Below are 21,821 nucleotides of genomic sequence, written 5' to 3'. Positions count from 1 at the left end.
CATATTTTCTTGACCAATGGAAGAAAAACAGAGCAGCTTGAGGGTCCCTCTTTGTGTGTTTTTATGGAGATGCACATCGCCGATCACGCATTCAGAGCTCACACCAGCCGTCACATTCAGTACGAGCTGAAACATGTTTACACAGGATGTATCTGAGGGAAAACTAGTGCCTTTTAGTTTTTATGCTTAACATAGCCATCCTTTTTAGACTCATCTTTGTTTTTTCTGTCATATTTTTGCCTGGTTTTAGTTTGCCCAAGCTGGCTCTGTCTGTTTTCTCTTTGAAGCTAGAATTTTTGGGTATTTTTTAAGTTGGACGTCCTCTCTGTTCTGATGTGCAGATGTGCATGGAACAAAGTTAACCCTGCAGCTTGGAATGTTATTATGCTCATGTTCAGGTCTTAAGAAGTGCAAAGAACTAGTATATTACAGTTAAATATACAATTTGTTTTCTCCTTGTGTTGTAAAAAATGAAGTATTGTCTTAATACTTCACTTTTTTGTAACTGCATTGCAGATGCAGCCACTAATACCTAGAAATTCGATGCAATTCAAAACGTTTTTGATCTGAGCTCAGAAAGACTGCACATTCCTGTCAAATGGTGGATGTTTGCAAATAGTTGCAATTTTTCTTTTTAGATAAATTTTAGAAATTTCGATCAAATTGAGTTTGCAAAAACATGAAAATATCCAGTTTATGTTATATTATGTGACCGATATCCACAAAACTTCAAGCCAACCTGGCTTAAAAAACTGCCCTGCCAGCTGTTTTCACACTCATGCTTGTTGCTTTTTTAAATGGCTTCACGTAATTCCAAGTGATAATTTAGGGATATTGATAATATCTTTAAAAAGTCACTGTGCTGCAGGTTCTTTGATACAGAAAGTAGTTTTGAATCCTATAAAACCTGTAAGAAATTACAAGATTAACTGCATTTTTGCATCAAAGCATATGTAACCTTTATCTGATTTGACTGGAATTTGTCCATAAATCCTTGATTAGTTCATCTCTAATATTAACCTGAAGTATGTAATATACTAGGAAAGGAAACTATTTGCCTAATACAGTTTGATAGAAGTGTAAAAGTGCATTTTGTTAAGCCCACCCATTTAAAACGTAAGAAGCTGCAGTTCAGCCCAGATAATTTGCTCATTCTTGCTTAGGCGATGTCTCATTACATCAGTTATTTTTGTCCTAATAGTGCCAAATATCATGAGAGGGTTTTAGCTATTTTTTTATATATCCTGCAGATGTGAAGGGTCATGTGTATAGTGGTGGTTTGTAACTTTGCTTCAGGGTCCTCAGTCTTCAGTGTCACACATAACACCAGCTAACTATGATCGGCTGTTTAAAAAATGATTTATTTTCAGATGTTGCTACAGTTTTTTATGTGTATAAAGCATTCATACTAGCTTAGATAGTGGCCAAATCTACAGTTCAGGGTTTCGATTGCTTTTGCGGAGTCTAAACGCAACACCATTTACTTCTCTGCTCTACTGTCCTCAGTTTTCTAAGCAAGATGTCAACTTTCAGGGTTCATATACAGTCTGGACAAGTATGAAAAAAGTATGTATTGTATTCTCAGATTTTTCTCTCTTTCCATTTGTCTAAACGTTGTTCCTTCTGCTCTTTTTTTCATGTCTTAACTCTCTTCCTTGTTTTCTTCCTTTTTCTTCCTTCCTTGTGTGTATCCTTCATCCTTTCCCTGTATGTACCTTTTATTCCTTCCTTCTCTCCTCTCGTGTCCTACCTCCTTTCCTTTCTTGTGTTCGTTCTTCTGTTCCTGGTTTTCCTAGGTCCAATAACCCCTTTGTTAAAAATATCAGCCCCACTGGATGATCGGTGTGATGCACAGGCTTTTCAGCTTTAGCTTACCCCAAGTCTGCTTTTATCCCCACGTGTTGATCACTGAATACTCTTGTTTCGGGTGACTTTGTATACAGTATTACATTTGTCTTTAGGCGATGGAGCTTCTGGAGGCCAGCTTTAACGTGCAGACGTAGCCCCCTCCAACCCCTTCTCTTGTTTTTTATTTCCCTAAAAGCTTATAGATGTATACAAGAAATGCAGACATATCCAGTGCAATGCAAGCGTGTGTTGCTACAAAAAAAAATATTTTTACATGTCTGTCATTACTCACAACTTTCTTATACTTTTCAGTTCGACTAAAGGCCTTGCAAAAGGGAGACAGAGAGCCATAGAAATACGATTTCAAATCAGGAAGTAGACAAATTTCAGTGCTTTTGGAGATTAATCTATTGTAAAAAAAAGAATATTTTTAAATAAATCATCCTGATCCTCTTTGATATGACTAATTTTACTCAATCATTTTTGTACATTAAATGACTGGAGAAAGTAATTTTCTTTTCTCGTTTGTCGGTTTGTGTTTGATAAAGGTAGACCTGATGAATACATTAGGAAATGTTGAACATGTTTGTCTTGTGAAGTAAATGTTAATTCTACAATTCTGTGGACAAGTCTACAAGAATGCTTACTGTTTTTTTTATTTTTTAAGATACAAGTAAATACGTAGGAGAGGCAGGAGGCTGTTGGAGCGACTGACTAGAGAGAAGATTTATTTTAAAATTTTTATTTTGGCTAAACAACAGTGACCAAAGCAGAGGAGAATATGAAAAGAAACTGAAGTAATCGAACAGTTACAATTTGTGTAGCAACTGCAAACTTACTTCTTAGCACTTCTGGTTATATTTCAAATGTGTCTTTTTTTTGGAAAAGGTCTTTGCTTTGGATCTCATGTATATTGCTGTAAGGATTTATTAGTCACTTAAAAAATGAAAAAGTTAAAAAACAAACAAGGAAAAGATAAATCTCCTTGTGAAAGTAACATTTTCCAGAGCCTGACAAAATTGCACTACCCTCACATTGGTTCTCAGTCTATTTTGTGTAAAAACATGCAATTATCTTTAAACATTAAGGGCAGACCATGTTTCACTGGTATAGAGCTATGGCTTTCACTGAAGTCTGTTTTTGTTCATATTTCAGTTATGTAGATATAATCCAATGTAAAGAATATATAGATATAAAAAAAAGTTTTAAAATGGTTTATATTTACACGTCTTCTGCATTCAGTGTCAATATTTTCCCCTATTTGATTAAATGTTGAATTAGGTTATTTGTGTTGTTTTTATTTAGTTTTTTTTTGTTTTGTTTTTTCAACATTGGATTTGGCATTGTGTCAGATGATGTTTCTGTCTTCTCTGGTTAACACCGGAAATGTGGAAGAACTGATTTTTTTTTTTTAGTTCAAGCATCTTACACAATAAATTTTCCTGTTTTTCAACACTGAGCGGTGCTGGCTTCGTTCTTCTCAAGTGTAAAAGTTGTTTTATTTTGTTTAATATGAGACGACCTCATAAATTAAAAATATGTTTTATTGAAGAATCTTGAAAACAAAAATTAAGAGAAATTGCTAGATTTTAGGACAACTAAGTTGGCTTTATTTATTTACATAGTGAACTCTAGTTCAGTCCTAGTTAGAATCCAATCCAGTCAACTTCAATGTATTCTTACAGCTGCTAAAACATTTCTTTCTAATGAAGCAAAGTTGCAGCAGAGCAACCATGTGACAATAATGGATAGGAACAACTCCCGTTCAACAGGAAGGAACCTTTAGCAGAGTCTGTTTTGATTGACTGGGGGTTTTAGCACTGGTGCAGAAGATTTTTCTATGTTAAGTAAAAGGTAAACAGTTACCAGCAGTAGCCCTTTTTGTGGCTATATCTAGTTGAAAACAGCTGAACAAATAAGCCAGCAGTAAAATCTATGGGATGAGCAGCAAATCCGCAATAACTGCAGATTATTCATAAATGGGGAGTAGTAAAAGAAAGTAGCAAAGTGAAAAAGGGTAGTTGTTTGTCCTCCAGCAGCCTAAGCCTATAGCAGCATGACTATGGAGATAATCTAAGTCACTCTAAGTTTTATCAAAAAGAAAGGTTTTAAGCCTGGTCTTAAAATTAGACAGGGTGTTTGCCTCACAGACTTAAACTGAGAGTTGGATCCACAGGAGAGGAGCCTGCTATCTAAAAGATCTGCCTTCCGCTCTACTTATAGAAACAATACGACCCAACAGTAAACCTGCAATCTGAGAGCAAAGTTCTCTTGATAGTAAAGAGCTATTAATGTTACAGCTTTGAAGAAATTAACTAGTTTTTCTTTGTTACTCGTGGACAAGATATTAATTTTGGCAATATTGACCAAAATGATTATTTTCCACCTTTAATGAAATAAATAATAAATTAATAATAAAGTTACAAATTAACATATTAAAAAAGCTAAACTATTGCTTAGATAAATGGTAACACTTTAAACTGCTAACCTTTTGTGGCTGTCACCAACCCAAAATTTAAAAACATCAACCTTGCCAAAAGTCTTGTAAAATTGTAAAACTTAATTTCTTTCCATCGAAAAACTTGTCTACATTTGGAATAACACAAATGAGCATCTTCACTGATTAGACAAGTCAGAGGGCAGTCCTGACCAATCAGAAAGCAGAATTCGAGAAGTTTAAACTTTGAGGAGTCCTCATCAGTCAGCAAATCCCGCAATCAGCAGCCAGCAACTGAAACCTGCAAAACACAAAGGCCACAGAGCCCCCATATGCTGTAGAAACAGGGAAATTGTTGAGCATCCCCATACTAAAAGCTGTAATAAGCCACAAGTTCAGCATTAGTCAAAAAAAAAAAAAAAAAAAAAACGGTGACTAAGATTGGGAATAACACTACATCCAACTTGGACATAGTCCAGGTTTTAAAAAAAAGTCTGACCTTGGATGGCATTTCTTTCTGTTTATTTTTTCAGACTTGAAAGCCCAAAATATTCACACTTCTATGTTCAAATAAATGTTCATAAATATTGAAATCTCAGTATTTGTATTTTGATAACCGATGCAATAACATTAGAAAAAAATTATTTGTAAAATATCCATCTTACTATTCATACTCTAAATGATTTTTCTAGTTTAAATTTTATAGGATGGAATTTCATTTTACCAAAAGACAAAAAGCAGTGAACCACAGCTTAATCTAATCACTATATTTCGAATGAAATGAAAGAGCTTCACCGATTGGAGAAGTCCGAGGGCAGTCCTAACCAATCAGAGACCGGAATTCGAAAAGTTTAAACTTTGAGTCACATTGGCCAGAGTCCTAATATGCTGTAGAAAAAGTGAAATTGTTGTAAATCACTATACTAAAAGCAATAGTAAGAAACGTCTGTATTTTTTATTTTGTTAAAAAAACTACTTTTGTAATTCTTTCATTTTCTGTTGCATTCAAAGCTGCTAGATTTATCTAACTGCAGCCACATATTCTCTTTTGTGGTATAGACCCTTAAAATAAAAAAATAAATAAAAAAAATGGAATCAGCAGGTCAGACACAAATGAAAACCAGAAATCTTTATAAACCAGGCAAAAACCTGGTTTATAAAGATTATTAAAAATAAGAAACAAAAATCAAAGCAGAAGTCATTCAAGAGGTGTCTTTAATTCTTTGCAATCCTTCACCAAAACATCTGCAGGAACATTTAAGGCTGTGGAGAGACTTAAAAGTAAGAAAATCCTGGCAAAAAATTGCAATAAAGGAATTAAGTTAGTATGCTAGAAATACAAAATATAAAATTTCATACTTGTGAAAAAAAAATTATACCCCATCAAAATGCTTTGTTTTTATTTACAGGATCATTAAAAACACCTCAAAAGGATGAAGTCCAGGATTTTACCTTTCAGAAAATATTATAAATAAGTTTATTTATATGAACAAAGTAGTCTCATTTCACATTAGCTTGTTTTTTTTTAGTCTCCCATTTTTTTTTTACTATTTAAAAGTTCATTAAAGAAAAAATCCTGCTGATAATGACAGATAAAATAGGAAAACAAGAGCAGTCACTAAAGCCCAGAAAACAAAAACTTTTCATTAACCATAAAATCAAAATGTCCATCTGTCTCACATCATTAGGCTTTAGCATTGTCTTCATAATTCCTCATAATTAGATCAATGTTGGGGGGATGATGTTATGTTTTCTCTGTGCTGCTGACATTAAAGCTTCAGTATCTAAGTTGTGGAAAAATAAGATGGAAAAAAATAGAGGTGCTTTGTGGTGTAAAAAAAAAGAGAAAAAGCTTCCTGGTTGAGTTGAATTCAAATAATGGACCAACATAGTGCAAACATGACTCATATCTCTCCACTTGCAGCTGAGCATGTTTTAACTAGCAGCAATCAGTTGCTACTCCTATGCCTCACTGTAAACTGCTGAGCTGCCTGTGGATCCTGGTTAAGATTTTTCCCATTTCTTTTTTTCTACTGATGGCTCTGCAATGGAGAAGGGTTATAAATGAGCTTGATGCCGAAGCTGACCCGAACTGTTTGAAACACACTCATCTGTCTTGCTGATCTGGGCTCCGGCGGTTTAACTCCGAAACATCAGCCAGGCAGAGTCTCTTCCCCTGGAATTACTCTACGAGTGATTGCAAACACGTTTACAGCCAAGCCCAATCATTTCAGTCTGCTTCCGTGGTTCAAATTTCCCAAGGGGATTAGCGATCAAACAATGGATAGGTGAACTAGCAGTTAAAAGCTGAAGGCCACTTACTATTTATCTTGTTCCCTGTCAATAACGCTGTATCTACCTAATGAAAACAGGGAATGATGAACTGGCAGTCCAGATCAAAATAACAAATCAGACGTTTAAAAAAATGAATCGTAACTCTCACCTCAACAATATCAGCTCCCTTATAAGAGTAATTTTTTAAACTGTCAAGTTATCTACATTGCGGACACATGAACATTTACATCTTCTTCAACATGAACTTCAGTCACAACAATCCAACAACAGCATTTTCATTTTTTCTCTCTTTCTTCCCAGTGCAAGTCCACACTGCTTCAGTCCTGTGTTACATCCCTTTGGTTCTGCTTGGTCCAGTTTCTTTTACCCAATGGAGTCAACAAAAAAGCCAATAAAACCTGGTCCTGTCGATCATATGATAACAGGGGAGTTTTATGCAGTCAAGTTCAGCTTGGTCTACAATATTTTTCTTGGTCCAGCTATAGGAGCTCCACGTAGTTTTCTGGAATCAGTCCTGTTCGGCCATCTAGAGTCCCCTCCAGCCAGCCGGGCTCCCTGGAAGCATGAACTGTGAGGAAACAACACAAAATGTTAAATTAGATTATGTATTTTAAAAGCTATTCTGCTGAAATCAGATATTTACGTACACTAAGATTAACAATGCTTTAAACAATTTTGTAAAGGCCAGATGAGGCATGCCTTTGTAAGCTGCTGATAGGTTAATTGATAGCGTTTCAGGTAAATGGAGGAACACCTGGGGATGTATCTCAAACCACCAGAAATTACATTATTTATAAATTACATTTCACAACTTCCGGTTTTATAGGGTATTTTTTTCTTATATTACTTGAATTTCTCAGTTTTGTTAAAATTGATAATAAATATCCACATGTCCAAATATGTTAGAAAAGCACACAGGTCGCCCTCATTTTTTCATGACTATGCAACTTGGTGGAACAAGCCAACTGTAAGCTCAATATAAATTAATGTATTTATATCCAAATTACAGTTTAGTCATCAAATCACTCAATGAATCTGTGCTAATCAGGATAAACCAGTCTTTGTGTGTTGTATCACACCAATAGTGTTACGACTGCTTGAAAAAACCATGAGGTTGTAGTCTGAGCTTCTTGTGGACAGATTAAATGCTTCATCCTTGGCTGACGATGAAAAGCCAGCAGTTTTCAGATACCACTTTGAGGATTACATGTCCCCAGGGACACAGTTTGGCCCAAGAGGGCTCACATGACACTGCTCTGCATTACATAACTATCAATATTCTTTAAGGTGCCAACGTTATTTAGAGTTTAACACCTACCAGTCAGCTCTTCAGAACAAGATAACAGAATCCTTGACATGAGTTCTTTATGTGTTTGCAGCTAGGCAGAAACCATTTCACAATTTCTTCAACAAATACAGCTAAAAAGGTGAACTGCTGGGTTGACTGTTAATGAAAGAGTCAGCCTTTGGACAGCTTTAATAGCTTTTCACCATTGAATGTGTGCAAATATGGCCTTCATGTAAAGGAAGCAAATGTGGGAGTTCAAGGCTGAAGAAGCTGACATATCAGATTATTCCAGGGGTTAAAGTGCAAAGATAAATAAAGCTACCAAAAGATCCTCCTTTGTCTGTGTTGCTTTCACCTTTTCATAAAAACTGAGCAATCAAAACCTTTAGTCACATATTAAGAGTAAGAGTAAACACAGTCTTTCAAACCGTAACAAGGAAATTGAAGGAAATGCAAATCCTCACAGCTTACTCTGTGTTTTTACAACAAATTAACTTCTACAACGCCAACACACATCCTGTCCTTCTCCTTCACTGCTGCCAGCTCCGGCGTCTGACTCACCGTTCTCAAAGACGGTCCCGGCGATGAAGGACAGCTCAGAGTCGTGCTCTGCCTTGCAAGCGTACAGCGCTCGAGCCTTCCTGCCTGTCATGCTGCAAGCAAAAGGACAGGTGGAGCAAAACATCATTAAGCTTTACCATCATTTATTCATTTTCTACAAACTACCGTCAGGTGATTAGTTTATACATAAGCTTTATTAGATCAAACTGCTATTTTTGTTTTAAATTCATACAGCAGTTATACAGTATCCAATTCACTTATTGGCACCCCTGAAAAATACTTGTTAGAATATTTCAAATAAATACAGCTTTTACTCTAGTAGCATCATCTTACAAGGAAAAAAAGTCCAGCATCTAATTTGAGCTTAAATATTAGGTTTGGAATTACATTCAATTTAAAGAAATAATCGCTATACCCACTCAGCTGTACCACTCTTTTTGCGATACCCAAAAAATAGTTTTAAATAAAACCTCCAAAGGAATAGTTTTTATTTACTTCATTTTTTTTATTTTTAAGATTTTCTATGAAGTTGCAATTAACAATTCTTACTTTGAGCTTTCATGGGGTATAAATATAACCGGACACAGAGGCCCTCTACATTTTGCCACCTCTTCAAGACGGGACAAACAGGAAAACATATGTTTGAAAATGGCTACTAGAAATTAAAAGTTACTTGCCTAAATCTGTTCATATCTGGAGTCATAGCAATAATTTAAAGAAGTTTAAGATCACCAAGCTTCTGTAACAACTAATGGACGCATAATACATGTTAACAGGTTGCTTGGGAGGCATGCCAGGAAAAAGGCCTCTCTGGCCTACCATCATAAATGTAAATGTATAGAGTTTGTCTCAAATGAAATTGGGATTGACCTTTTTAGCAAGAACAAACACATTCCCGGAGGCACTGGTGTGAATCAATGGATGGTAAGTAAGGCTGATGATGTGTGATGTTCTGGGCCAGTTTGTTTCCCAAATACCCTGAAAAATCTGCTAGTGCACGGGATTGTAAACTCTGGGTTTTTCAACATAATCATAATCTGTATGCATAAATCAACATGAAAACTGTTCACTGCACACAAATGAAGGGATAAATCTATTTTCAGTGTTTAAACACATCTTTCCCAGGGGTGCCAGTAAGTAGAGGGTCCCATAAACAGCATCCTGAGTGAAAGGCTACTGTGGGTTTGAAGCAATCAGAAAGAGAACCAGGTGTTAGCAGCTCCTATAGCAGACCCGGAAACTTGAGTCTTTAAATGTGAAGCATTCAAATGCAATGACAGACATGTACGTCTGCCAAGGTTCAGTTGAGTAACTGTACCCAATCGGGGGTGTTGTGTTTTACTACAATTTAAATAGAGGGGCTTATATAAGAAGGACTGCTGCTTGCTCAGGGTATAAATAGTTCAGAGCGTTTCTTGATCCAACATGTCAACCTGATCTTTTGATAGATCTTTGATATGGAAGATCAGGGCTCACATCATGCTTGAGGGCACACAAGCATGTTCCCAATAATCAGTTGAGACATTCAAGACATTGACTTTAATAAGACTGAAATAAAATTTGCCCTGCAGCTGAAGAAATGAGGCTTATTCTAAAGACCCAAATTCCTCTCTTCCCATTTTATGTTTACAGCTTACAACATTCTAGCATATTTACCTGGTGCTGCTCAGAGATCTTATAAATATTCCTCTTTTAAAGGCCATGCTTATCCAGATTGATATTTGCATCTGCGTTTTCCAGGAGTTTTATAACATCCTGGAAATCTGAGTATAAAACATTTACTATTATTGGGTTTTATTATCGGTATGTCCTGCAAATCATGAAACAACACAATGCTGTGGTAAAGTTCTAGATCACAGATTTCTTTGGCATTTGGACCATCTTAAATCAGCACTATTTTAACACCTAAAACATTTAGGCTACTGAAATCTGGACAGAATTATGTTGCACTAAATACAGATTCTTTAAAGCAGTTTCTGATCTGTTATGTTCTTATTTGGTTTATAATAATATAAGAATTTCAATGCAGTTTTTTGCATTTTACAAGATTCAGTTTAATGGTCACAGTTTTAGTTTACACTACATCAAAAAACTGTGAAATAGCCATCTTTGCTATTTACATTAATTGTGCAATTAACTGTCAGTAATTCAAAAGCCCCAAAATAATCAAGAAGTTGGACAGAAACTCATACAAGTTGTGGAAAATCAAGGTTAAAATTTGTCCTTTACATATAAATCTATGTAAAAGTTGTTCTTTTTCTGGAAAATTGGAATAGATAACATAAGCAAAAAAAGGTCTGGAACCAAATGTTTTTTTTCCCATTCTTATCTGGGATCAGCTTTAAATAAAACAACAGAACAACATGGACGTACCTGACTGGGGAAGAGTCACTGGAAGCAGAGGAGATTGGCTGTGGACTTGAAGGTGCAGAGAACATTGGCCAGGACGGAGAACGTGGTGAGGTGGGGCTGGGAGATATTGCACTGAAAGCAAAGGTCACACATTTAATCCACAAACATATACAACCACATACTGCTTGTCAACTGTGAAGTTTACACGTAAAAACCTCCATAGACTTTTCTTACCTTGTTGGTATGCTGCCACGACTTTTTGGGTTCAGTCTGGAGACACAAAATCAAATCAGAGATTTAACTACACACTGGAAAAAAGTGTTTGAATAAACTAAATCATAAGGTCCACATTTTATCTCAAAGGTTTAATAAAGCTTTTTCCTTATGCAACATGAGCTTTTAGAGTGATCTTGTTTGTCTCTGCTGAGTAAACCCTGCAATAGATTAAAGAAAATATAAAACATTTGGCTTCAAGGATGAACAGTATATTAGTCACCCTGAGAGTCATATTACACTTTTTACTTTTAGTTGTGCTGCAGCAGTTTCTCCACATACAAACAAAACATACAAATCTCCTCCAATGGAAGTTTGGGGCTTTCAGAGATTTATTTATTCATTTATTTATTTTATCTGCATATTTTCCCAAGGTGGAATGACTATACAGCTATTCAATAACTCTTCAAAACAAATATTTGGTGCATACGTTTGCATTTGTTGTGTATTTTCTTAAATCCACACTGGATTCACATCACACATACATGCACACCCTGATATTTGGTCAAACGTCCCTTGGCAAGTTGCTCATATATTTAGCCGCCATTAACGAGCTTCCACTTTTCTAGTTTATTTAAATTGGTTGCTTTTCCTCTTCAAAATGAGGTAAAAACTAAATGCTTCATTTTATGGCTCAAATTAAGCAGCACACACGTAAACAGGACAAACTATAATGGTTTTCGAGATAATTAGCTTATGCTTTCATTTCGGCTACACATACTGTACAGCAGTAGCGTCCAAGATCACAAAAGACTATATGGTAATCTAATTTCCAAATGGTCCATCACCATAGCAATGTAAACTATATAAGCAAGCTGTCAGCCTTCACCGATAAATTTGTCATGCTGTCCATCAAATCTGTTGCTGCATGTTGGTGATGACTTCATACTGCTAAACAGCAAGAAATTCCAAAACCAATAATAATTAAAGCTGCAAGCAGCATTGAAGGCCCTCGTCCCTCAGTGCAACTTGACCTGTGGAGCGACCGCGGGAGCCTGGCATCGCCGGCTGCACGCCACCAACGAGGCCGCTGTTCCAATCCAAATGTCGCCTCTAGGTGGCCCTTTGAGCGTCATGTCGTGATCTTCACTCATGCAGAATTCTGGTCTGGCGAAAAGTATTCAAAAGTTGGGAGAAATCCGACCTTCCAGATGGAAGCTGCACTTAGTGGGTGGGGCTGAAATTATGTCATAAACTAACTGTGGCAACATGTTCACTGTTGATCCCTGATCATGTACAGGTCCTTCTCAAAATATTAGCATATTGTGATAAAGTTCATTATTTTCCATAATGTCATGATGAAAATTTAACATTCATATATTTTAGATTCATTGCACACTAACTGAAATATTTCAGGTCTTTTATTGTCTTAATACGGATGATTTTGGCATACAGCTCATGAAAACCCAAAATTCCTATCTCACAAAATTAGCATATCATTAAAAGGGTCTCTAAACGAGCTATGAACCTAATCATCTGAATCAACGAGTTAACTCTAAACACCTGCAAAAGATTCCTGAGGCCTTTAAAACTCCCAGCCTGGTTCATCACTCAAAACCCCAATCATGGGTAAGACTGCCGACCTGACTGCTGTCCAGAAGGCCACTATTGACAACCTCAAGCAAGAGGGTAAGACACAGAAAGAAATTTCTGAACGAATAGGCTGTTCCCAGAGTGCTGTATCAAGGCACCTCAGTGGGAAGTCTGTGGGAAGGAAAAAGTGTGGCAGAAAACGCTGCACAACGAGAAGAGGTTACCGAACCCTGAGGAAGATTGTGGAGAAGGGCCGATTCCAGACCTTGGGGGACCTGCGGAAGCAGTGGACTGAGTCTGGAGTAGAAACATCCAGAGCCACCGTGCACAGGCGTGTGCAGGAAATGGGCTACAGGTGCCACATTCCCCAGGTCAAGCCACTTTTGAACCAGAAACAGCGGCAGAAGCGCCTGACCTGGGCTACAGAGAAGCAGCACTGGACTGTTGTGGTCCAAAGTACTTTTTTCGGATGAAAGCAAATTCTGCATGTCATTCGGAAATCAAGGTGGCAGAGTCTGGAGGAAGACTGGGGAGAAGGAAATGCCAAAATGCCAGAAGTCCAGTGTCAAGTACCCACAGTCAGTGATGGTCTGGGGTGCCATGTCAGCTGCTGGTGTTGGTCCACTGTGTTTTATCAAGGGCAGGGTCAATGCAGCTAGCTATCAGGAGATTTTGGAGCACTTCATGCTTCCATCTGCTGAAAAGCTTTATGGAGATGAAGATTTCATTTTTCAGCACGACCTGGTACCTGCTCACAGTGCCAAAACCACTGGTAAATGGTTTACTGACCATGGTATCACTGTGCTCAATTGGCCTGCCAACTCTCCTGACCTGAACCCCATAGAGAATCTGTGGGATATTGTGAAGAGAACGTTGAGAGACTCAAGACCCAACACTCTGGATGAGCTAAAGGCCGCTATCGAAGCATCCTGGGCCTCCATAAGACCTCAGCAGTGCCACAGGCTGATTGCCTCCATGCCACGCCGCATTGAAGCAGTCATTTCTGCCAAAGGATTCCCGACCAAGTATTGAGTGCATAAATGTACATGATTATTTGAAGGTTGACGTTTTTTGTATTAAAAACACTTTTCTTTTATTGGTCGGATGAAATATGCTAATTTTGTGAGATAGGAATTTTGGGTTTTCATGAGCTGTATGCCACAATCATCCGTATTCAGACAATAAAAGACCTGAAATATTTCAGTTAGTGTGCAATGAATCTAAAATATATGAATGTTAAATTTTCATCATTACATTATGGAAAATAATGAACTTTATCACAATATGCTAATATTTTGAGAAGGACCTGTATACTACATTTGAAGTGGATCCGATGATGTATGAGGGAGATAGAGCACTTGAAATGTCCTAGGGGGCGCTGTTGATCCAAATTTCAATGTAATCCAATAGAGCTGTTTGGTGGCTGACAAAGATCAAGCATATTCAGTTTGGAACAAATCGGACCATTCATGTGTAATTTAGAGCCCAACGTATGGCCATGGCGTGACAACTACTCACTGGTGCCAATAAATCCATCTGTAAACACTCTTTCTCTTCTTAATGTCTCATTAGACGAGCCTGTCAAATGTGCCCGGGCAGCCACCCATACACACAGACAGAAAGCATGGCTCCAGTGGATCAGGTTCTGCCATTTGTTAGGGGAGGGAAAGCAAATCATGAAACATTTCTTACAGTACTATAGAATCCATGATCCGCCTATCATAATTTTTCAGACTTTTCCAAATGTGTATGCAGAGGCCAAGCTATAATGCAACCTGCAAACCATGAACTGTAAACTGTAAAGTTTTTTTTTTTAAAGTTAAAAAAATAAATCCACTCAAAGAATCTCCATTGACAAGGAAAACCTCTCACAGCTGAACATTGCAGAAAAACTAATCCGCCTTTTCAGGTTTTTTCTCTTATGTTCACTGGAACAAATGTGAGGAGTGCTCAGATTGTGTGAGAAAACAGGTACAGGTCCTTCTCAAAATATTAGCATATTGTGATAAAGTTCATTATTGTCCATAATGTCATGATGAAAATTGAACATTCATATATTTTAGATTCATTGCACACTAACTGAAATATTTCAGGTCTTTTATTGTCTTAATACGGATGATTTTGGCATACAGCTCATGAAAACCCAAAATTCCTATCTCACAAAATTAGCATATTTCATCCGACCAATAAAAGAAAAGTGTTTTTAATCCAAAAAACGTCAACCTTCAAATAATCATGTACAGTTATGCACTCAATACTTGGTCGGGAATCCTTTTGCAGAAATGACTGCTTCAATGCGGCGTGGCATGGAGGCAATCAGCCTGTGGCACTGCTGAGGTCTTATGGAGGCCCAGAATGCTTCGATAGCGGCCTTTAGCTCATCCAGAGTGTTGGGTCTTGAGTCTCTCAACGTTCTCTTCACAATATCCCACAGATTCTCTATGGGGTTCAGGTCAGGAGAGTTGGCAGGCCAATTGAGCACAGTGATACCATGGTCAGTAAACCATTTACCAGTGGTTTTGGCACTGTGAGCAGGTGCCAGGTCTCCATAAAGCTTTTCAGCAGATGGAAGCATGAAGTGCTCCAAAATCTCCTGATAGCTAGCTGCATTGACCCTGCCCTTGATAAAACACAGTGGACCAACACCAGCAGCTGACACGGCACCCCAGACCATCACTGACTGTGGGTACTTGACACTGGACTTCTGGCATTTTGGCATTTCCTTCTCCCCAGTCTTCCTCCAGACTCTGGCACCTTGATTTCCGAATGACATGCAGAATTTGCTTTCATCTGAAAAAGTACTTTGGACCACTGAGCAACAGTCCGGTGCTGCTTCTCTGTAGCCCAGGTCAGGCGCTTCTGCCGCTATTTCTGGTTCAAAAGTGGTCTGACCTGGGGAATGCGGCACCTGTAGCCCATTTCCTGCACACGCCTGTGCACGGTGGCTCTGGATGTTTCTACTCCAGACTCAGTCCACTGCTTCCGCAGGTCCCCCAAGGTCTGGAATCGGACCTTCTCTACAATCTTCCTCAGGGTCCGGTCACCTCTTCTCGTTGTGCAGCGTTTTCTGCCACACTTTTTCCTTCCCACAGACTTCCCACTGAGGTGCCTTGATACAGCACTCTGGGAACAGCCTATTTGTTCAGAAATATCTTTCTGTGTCTTACCCTCTTGCTTGAGGGTGTCAATAGTGGCCTTCTGGACAGCAGTCAGGTCGGCAGTCTTACCCATGATTGGGGTTTTGAATGATGAACCAGGCTGGGAGTTTTAAAGGCCTCAGGAATCTTTTGCAGGTGTTTAGAGTTAACTCGTTGATTCAGATGATTAGGTTCATAGCTCGTTTAGAGACCCTTTTAATGATATGCTAATTTTGTGAGATAGGAATTTTGGGTTTTCATGAGCTGTATGCCAAAATCATCCGTATTAAGACAATAAAAGACCTGAAATATTTCAGTTAGTGTGCAATGAATCTAAAATATATGAATGTTAAATTTTCATCATTACATTATGGAAAATAATGAACTTTATCACAATATGCTAATATTTTGAGAAGGACCTGTACATCATGAATGATGCCAACAGAATTTGTTGAATGTTCTGTTTGCAAAAGATTCTACAATAACAGCTTAAATATTTAAATAATGATATTTAAATAATTAAATATCATGCAGCAAACTCCCGCGAGTCTCTCAGAGACTGAAGCAGAAAACCTAATGTCCTCTCAGTAACTGTCTGAGGAATTTTCAGTAGAATCTCCATTTATTATTTCTTTGCACAAAACAAATTAAATTTGCAAGTTAGCTCACACATCAAAACTCTCTAATGCGAGAATGATTCTACAAAATGAAAACCTGCCAGAAGCACAAGCATTTTATCAGATCTATCTTTGCCTTGGCAGCTTTTTTAACATTCACACCTCACTAAAAAGGCCAACAGGCTTAGAAATACACAGTTCTGTCCACAAAGAGTAGGGAGAACATTGTGGAAAAGCTGCAATTAATTCAACAACTTTCCTTAACTCTAACATGGTGTTAGTTCACACAACCTTGGGGAATTATGACCTCTTTTTTAAGTGTGAAGATAAAATGCAGCTAAGATACAACTTTGACAAGGGGCATTGGTAAGCAAAGTGAAAGACTATTCTTTCTACAGAAGAAAGACAGAGAAGACAAAAGCAAGCCTACAAATCTATAATATTACACACTCAACATCATGGCTGCAAGTTTGCCCACTAAAGTCAGTAGATTCATTCTTGTATCATTGACTGGAGGACATTTTTCCCTCTACCTTCAAACCAGATTTGGAACTTGTTTGCTTATATGTATAACATGTAAAACAAAATAAACACAGAGATGGACTGTGGACTGGACTCACAGCAAGCTGGGTCGGATTTGCCGGCCATCCTGCTCTCCATCGATGCTGGTCAGGCTGTGTCTAGGGGTTCGACTGTGGCTGCCGGTGCTGCTACTGCTGCTGCTGCTGCTGCTGTTACAGTTTGCAGAGGAAGACAGTGGGTGGAGGTCAGCAGCTGGGGTGCTGCCAACACTGTTCCTCTGTTCACCTACAAAAATAAAATAGGATTTAAAAAGTCTTTGCTGCTATAATTATAAAAATCCACTGTGAACTCTGATTTTACACTGACCATTTAAAATGGTTGGTTTTTTTTGTGTCTAACATGCCGCATACAATTCAGATATTTTTGTAAGAGGACATTTGTTATTCAATAACAGGGCTCACCTTTCTGAGAATGTGTTGGTGTGTGGAAGAGTGTGAGAGGCCTCTCGTTGCAGGATGGCGCTTTGCCTTCAGTGCTTCTCCTCCTCAGCTGGTCGAGCTGCATGTTGGTTGAATGGCCTGTGGAATTCGGCACGTTCGTGAATATCTGTGTAAACAAAAAAAATGTTCTAAGGAAATATGAATAAACAATTTAAGCTTACAGAATCATTGAAAACCCTTCAAGTGAGAAGTATCCTACTGCTGCTCTGAAATGTCTGTTAAAATAATTAGCATGCAGATTAAAAACAAGTCATGTTTATCATGCTCTAAAACCACAGCTTATGTAAAAGAAAAAAAAAACAAAACAGGCTCTTAACATTGTGGACAAACTGGTTGGGTTTGTGAAAACTAGAAGCTATAAATGTCATCCAAAATGTCAGTTGAAAACCAAGCTGTTAAATACAGCTAGTTAATAAACTATTCCCAAGCTTTGAATATCATACGGAGCACTGCTCAATCCGCCATCCAAACAAGAAAAGGGTATGGCACAGATATAAACCTACAAAAACATGGCTGTCCACCTATCAAGTGACATCCCAGACAGCGAAAGGTGGTGCTAAAACAACCTTGGCTCAGGGATTCTCAATACAAATGCATGTTGCACTTTTTAGATATTTTTATTTTTTAAATACTTAGAAAGTAATTTGTTCTTCACACTCCACTTCACAATGATGCACTACTTTGTGTCTGACTATCTCATAAAAATACACCGAAGTAAGGTAAGGTGGAGTAAAATACCCTTAGGTAAATTTGTCTTGCAGACAAGAGCGACTTGCATCTGTTAAACTATCCAAGTAAAAACTAACACATTTATAACACCACAAAGAAAGGTACCCTAAAAGACTAAAATACTCTAACATTAAGGCTGAACATGAACCTAAAAAAATACAATAAATTAATTAATAAAGAAGAGTGACTGCAGGATCAATCAACAAGTGAGAAAATAATGCCACACTTTCATCGACGATGGTGGTGGTGACGTGACAAAACGTGGGAAAGTTTAAGGGTATAAATATTTTGCAAGGCGCTGCAGTTTAATTCATGTTAAACTGATGTCATTTTTCTAGAGTTGCGTTTCCACAGAGTTTATACTTTAATTGTTTTGTTTTAAGACTTTACAAAAAATCAACCTGCTGAATCTCAAAAGAATGAAGTCAACAACAAAAAGGAATTTCATATTTCTGTATGTGAGACATCCTTTTACCAACTCATGTCAAAATGTGTGCAGGTGGCAGAACCATTTACTTGCGTCTAATTGTTTGCTCTGTTCATTGACTGAACACTGTGTGTCCAATAGCAGGCTCTGTTGCCAACGCGAATTGTGTAAGCAGCTTGAGGCATGTGACTTTGCAGTGTACTTAGTTATTGTAAGCGTTATTAGTTTTAACAGTTAGGTGCAATAAATTATGTTTTAATGAGAAATATTGAAGATTTAATCTCAACCATGAACTTTAAGAATTAATTTATTCTTCAACCACGCCTGGACTCGCAGCCCTCCTCCTCCTCTTACCTTCTCATGGTGCTCTATGAGGATTTCCACTACAATGTTTTGGAACTTGATGTCCATGATGGCTGCGACCGTCTCCTCCTGTGGGCGGAGCAGAGTTGGCCCAAAGACCACACCCAGATTGGCGACAGTCATCAGGTTATGTTGGTGGTGACTGGCCACGCTATACAGGAAGAACAAAGAGAAAGGAGCACCACATTTAAATGAACTGAATGTCTCCTGGTTGAGGAGTTTCAACATCTTTGTTAAATTTGGATTGAACGTTTGGGCTATAAAAGCCCCGTTCTCAATGTTTTTTGGGGTTTTTATCTGAACTAAAAACAAGGACTTTCCAACCTTAAGGGGCAAATATCATATTTTAGAGCAATAAACCTGAAAACAATCTGTAAAATTATAATCACTTTTTTGCAAAAGTGTTTCAGGGCCTTTAATTTTGACAACAGAAAGCCTTTGTAGCTATGCCTCTCCTCAAACAAGAAATGAGTACCACGTATGACTGATAAAAATACTTTTTAAATTCTCGAATGGATGTGTGGCTATTTATTAGGAACAAAGAAGACAGAACTCTACACAGGATCCCACAAAAAAACATTTGCTTCAAGAATGAAACAATTGGATTCTAGGCTTTCAAGGGAAAGAACATCCCAAACTGGAGGGAAGAGGACACAACACGGTTTATATCAGATTTATTTGAAAATTAGTTGGGTTGTCTGCTTGGTTAGCCGGCTTAATAACAGACATGCCGCTCTAAGTTCGGCAATGGTAGCTGTAAAATGGTGTAACCTTAATGAGAATAATTTTATAACAGCTGAATTTGTCTTTCTTGCATGCTAGGGAAACATATAGTAGCTTTCCTTCAGCCAGCTGACCGGCAGTGCAGAGCAACAGGTGTGGGTGGGGGACTTTCCGCTTCAAAAAGCAGGAGAGACCTCTAATGACTCCAGGTTTTTCTCTGGCATCTAATTAAAAGAGCACCATGGGACTGGTATGATGGAATATTTTGGGGCTTTTAAAACCATAACTGCTTAAAACCTTGATTTTTCTTAATTGGCCCTTGAATGCTCTCTTGTAAGACCATGGCCAGGTTCCTTAAAATAATGCAGGTATGTATAGATGGTTTCGACGTAATTTTAAAAAAGTGGCACACATAATTATGACAAATAATATCCCTTTCAGTTGAAGAATCTATGAAGAGGGCTTCCCGCAATCTGTAGCCCCCCAATGATGAACAATTAGTGTCTCCAGGTGAGGTAATGCAAGAAACCCTCTGAGCTCCTTTGTTTACACTCTGAGTTGTTTTGTGCAAACCTTCCAGCTAGCATTTAATTTATAATGTAGCTGATTGACATATGTGTAAACAATTCACAATGTTAAATTAGGAATCCTAGTTTAGGTCAGATCAAAATTGCCCTTGTATAATACTCAAGGAAAATCAAAATAAGCAGAAATATACTGATGCAATTTCAAATATAAAAACATCAAATCCTTGTTTATTTATTTTGGCGGGGAAATATTTTGCCAGGTCAACATGCACTTTAATCTCCTTCATGGACGTTTGCTCGGAATTCATTGAAACTCCCTCCATGAAAAAAAGATGGTGCATTCTTGAGAAAGGAGCAGACAGATGGGCTGGTGCAACGAAAGTATAATGCCCTCAGGTACAGCTGTCACCGTGAACAAAGTCATAAAAATCTACTGTAAATCAACAACCTGACAAGGGCCTTTGCAGAAAGGCTGAAAGAGCACAGAGAACAGGGGGCATCAGCTGTCTGCATGCAGCAGGTCAGAAAAGGACAAAGCATAAAGGGAGACTGTTTAAGGGATGTTTTTGCTTCTGCCATACATTTCACAATTAACCTATGTGTCAGTAAAGCTAATCTGAATTTAGTTAAGTCATATCTGCTTAGAACAGATCAAATACAATCTTTTCTACCAACAAAAATATGAAATAATAAGGAGGTAGAGGAATAATACATTGATTGTGACTTTTTAAGGATCTCTTCTTCACTAATTGAACTCTGTTAATGATTTACTAATTGTTCGACTCATTTATGCATTTTACCTTTACCATACAGTATATAAACACTGTCTCATCCTTCTCAATGAGGCCATGAATTAATTTTCAGGCTGATGGAGAAAAAACTGCAGAGACCATAGGTGTGCTCTGATACAGTCAACATATCTATAAAACAGTATGATAATGGCCCCTGTCAGCTGTAATCCACCAAAGCTCGTGGAAATGTACCCGTCGCCAAAAGGCCTGCATGAGCTTACCCACATGTAGTATAAACATGGATGATAGCCCATTTATCCTAGATCGCATCGTGCTGCTGCTGCAGAAGAAAAGCCTAATAGAGCCACAGGGCTTAGATGCAGATTTACACTGAACACACAATGTCAGTTGGATACTTTAGAGGAATAATCGCACATACACACAACCACACATCACTGGGATTCCACAGTTTTTCTTAAGCCGCGGCTCATTTGAATTATGCAGCATTTAATAAATGCAGGCATTTAGATTTCAATAGATTTCGTCAGAATAATACGGAACATAATTGGAGCCTCAGAGTCAAAACATCCTAAAATTGTGTGTTTTATTTATTTTTTGTCAAGGAGAAAAACAATAATGCGGAATGGTCAGAGGCCAAAGACCTAGAGTTTTATTAATGATGCGTTCGAGTTGGACCCATAAGTCAGAATTTCCTACTTCCAAGTTAGAGATTTCAAATAAGCAAAACCACCTTAACATTGATATTGATATTATATGTCTACCTTATACAATGTAGTAAAAGTTGCATTTATGATTTTTTTTTTTTATCATAACAAACCAGTGGCACACAACGAAGCTTAGCGAGAAATCCGTTGTGAAAGGTGCTTTTGATTGTTTTTCAGCATTCGGTCTTCTTTGGCAGGAGTTTGCCAGAATCCAACATCTTCACTTGACAATA

General features: G+C 37.8%; 1 protein-coding gene across 1 annotated transcript in view; it reads right to left on the bottom strand.

Moving 5' to 3' along the window:
- Positions 1 to 5,482: 5,482 nt before the first annotated feature.
- LOC124876665 (rho GTPase-activating protein 26-like) overlaps positions 5,483 to 21,821 on the bottom strand; it is a 109,572-nt gene continuing 93,233 nt past the window's right edge. Inside the window, exons 18-24 of the mRNA XM_047379617.1 lie at positions 18,874 to 19,033; positions 17,325 to 17,469; positions 16,962 to 17,148; positions 11,016 to 11,051; positions 10,803 to 10,913; positions 8,430 to 8,521; positions 5,483 to 7,148 (exon numbers count right to left, since the gene is read on the bottom strand). Of these exons, the coding sequence (XP_047235573.1) occupies positions 7,060 to 7,148; positions 8,430 to 8,521; positions 10,803 to 10,913; positions 11,016 to 11,051; positions 16,962 to 17,148; positions 17,325 to 17,469; positions 18,874 to 19,033 (820 nt within the window). The 3' untranslated portion in view covers positions 5,483 to 7,059. The remainder of the gene's footprint in view (positions 7,149 to 8,429; positions 8,522 to 10,802; positions 10,914 to 11,015; positions 11,052 to 16,961; positions 17,149 to 17,324; positions 17,470 to 18,873; positions 19,034 to 21,821) is intronic.

The sequence above is a fragment of the Girardinichthys multiradiatus genome, chromosome 11 (assembly GCF_021462225.1).
Source record: "Girardinichthys multiradiatus isolate DD_20200921_A chromosome 11, DD_fGirMul_XY1, whole genome shotgun sequence".
NCBI lineage: Eukaryota > Metazoa > Chordata > Actinopteri > Cyprinodontiformes > Goodeidae > Girardinichthys > Girardinichthys multiradiatus.
Note: the sequence above shows the minus strand (reverse complement) of the source record. Positions and strands in the feature narration are given on the sequence as shown.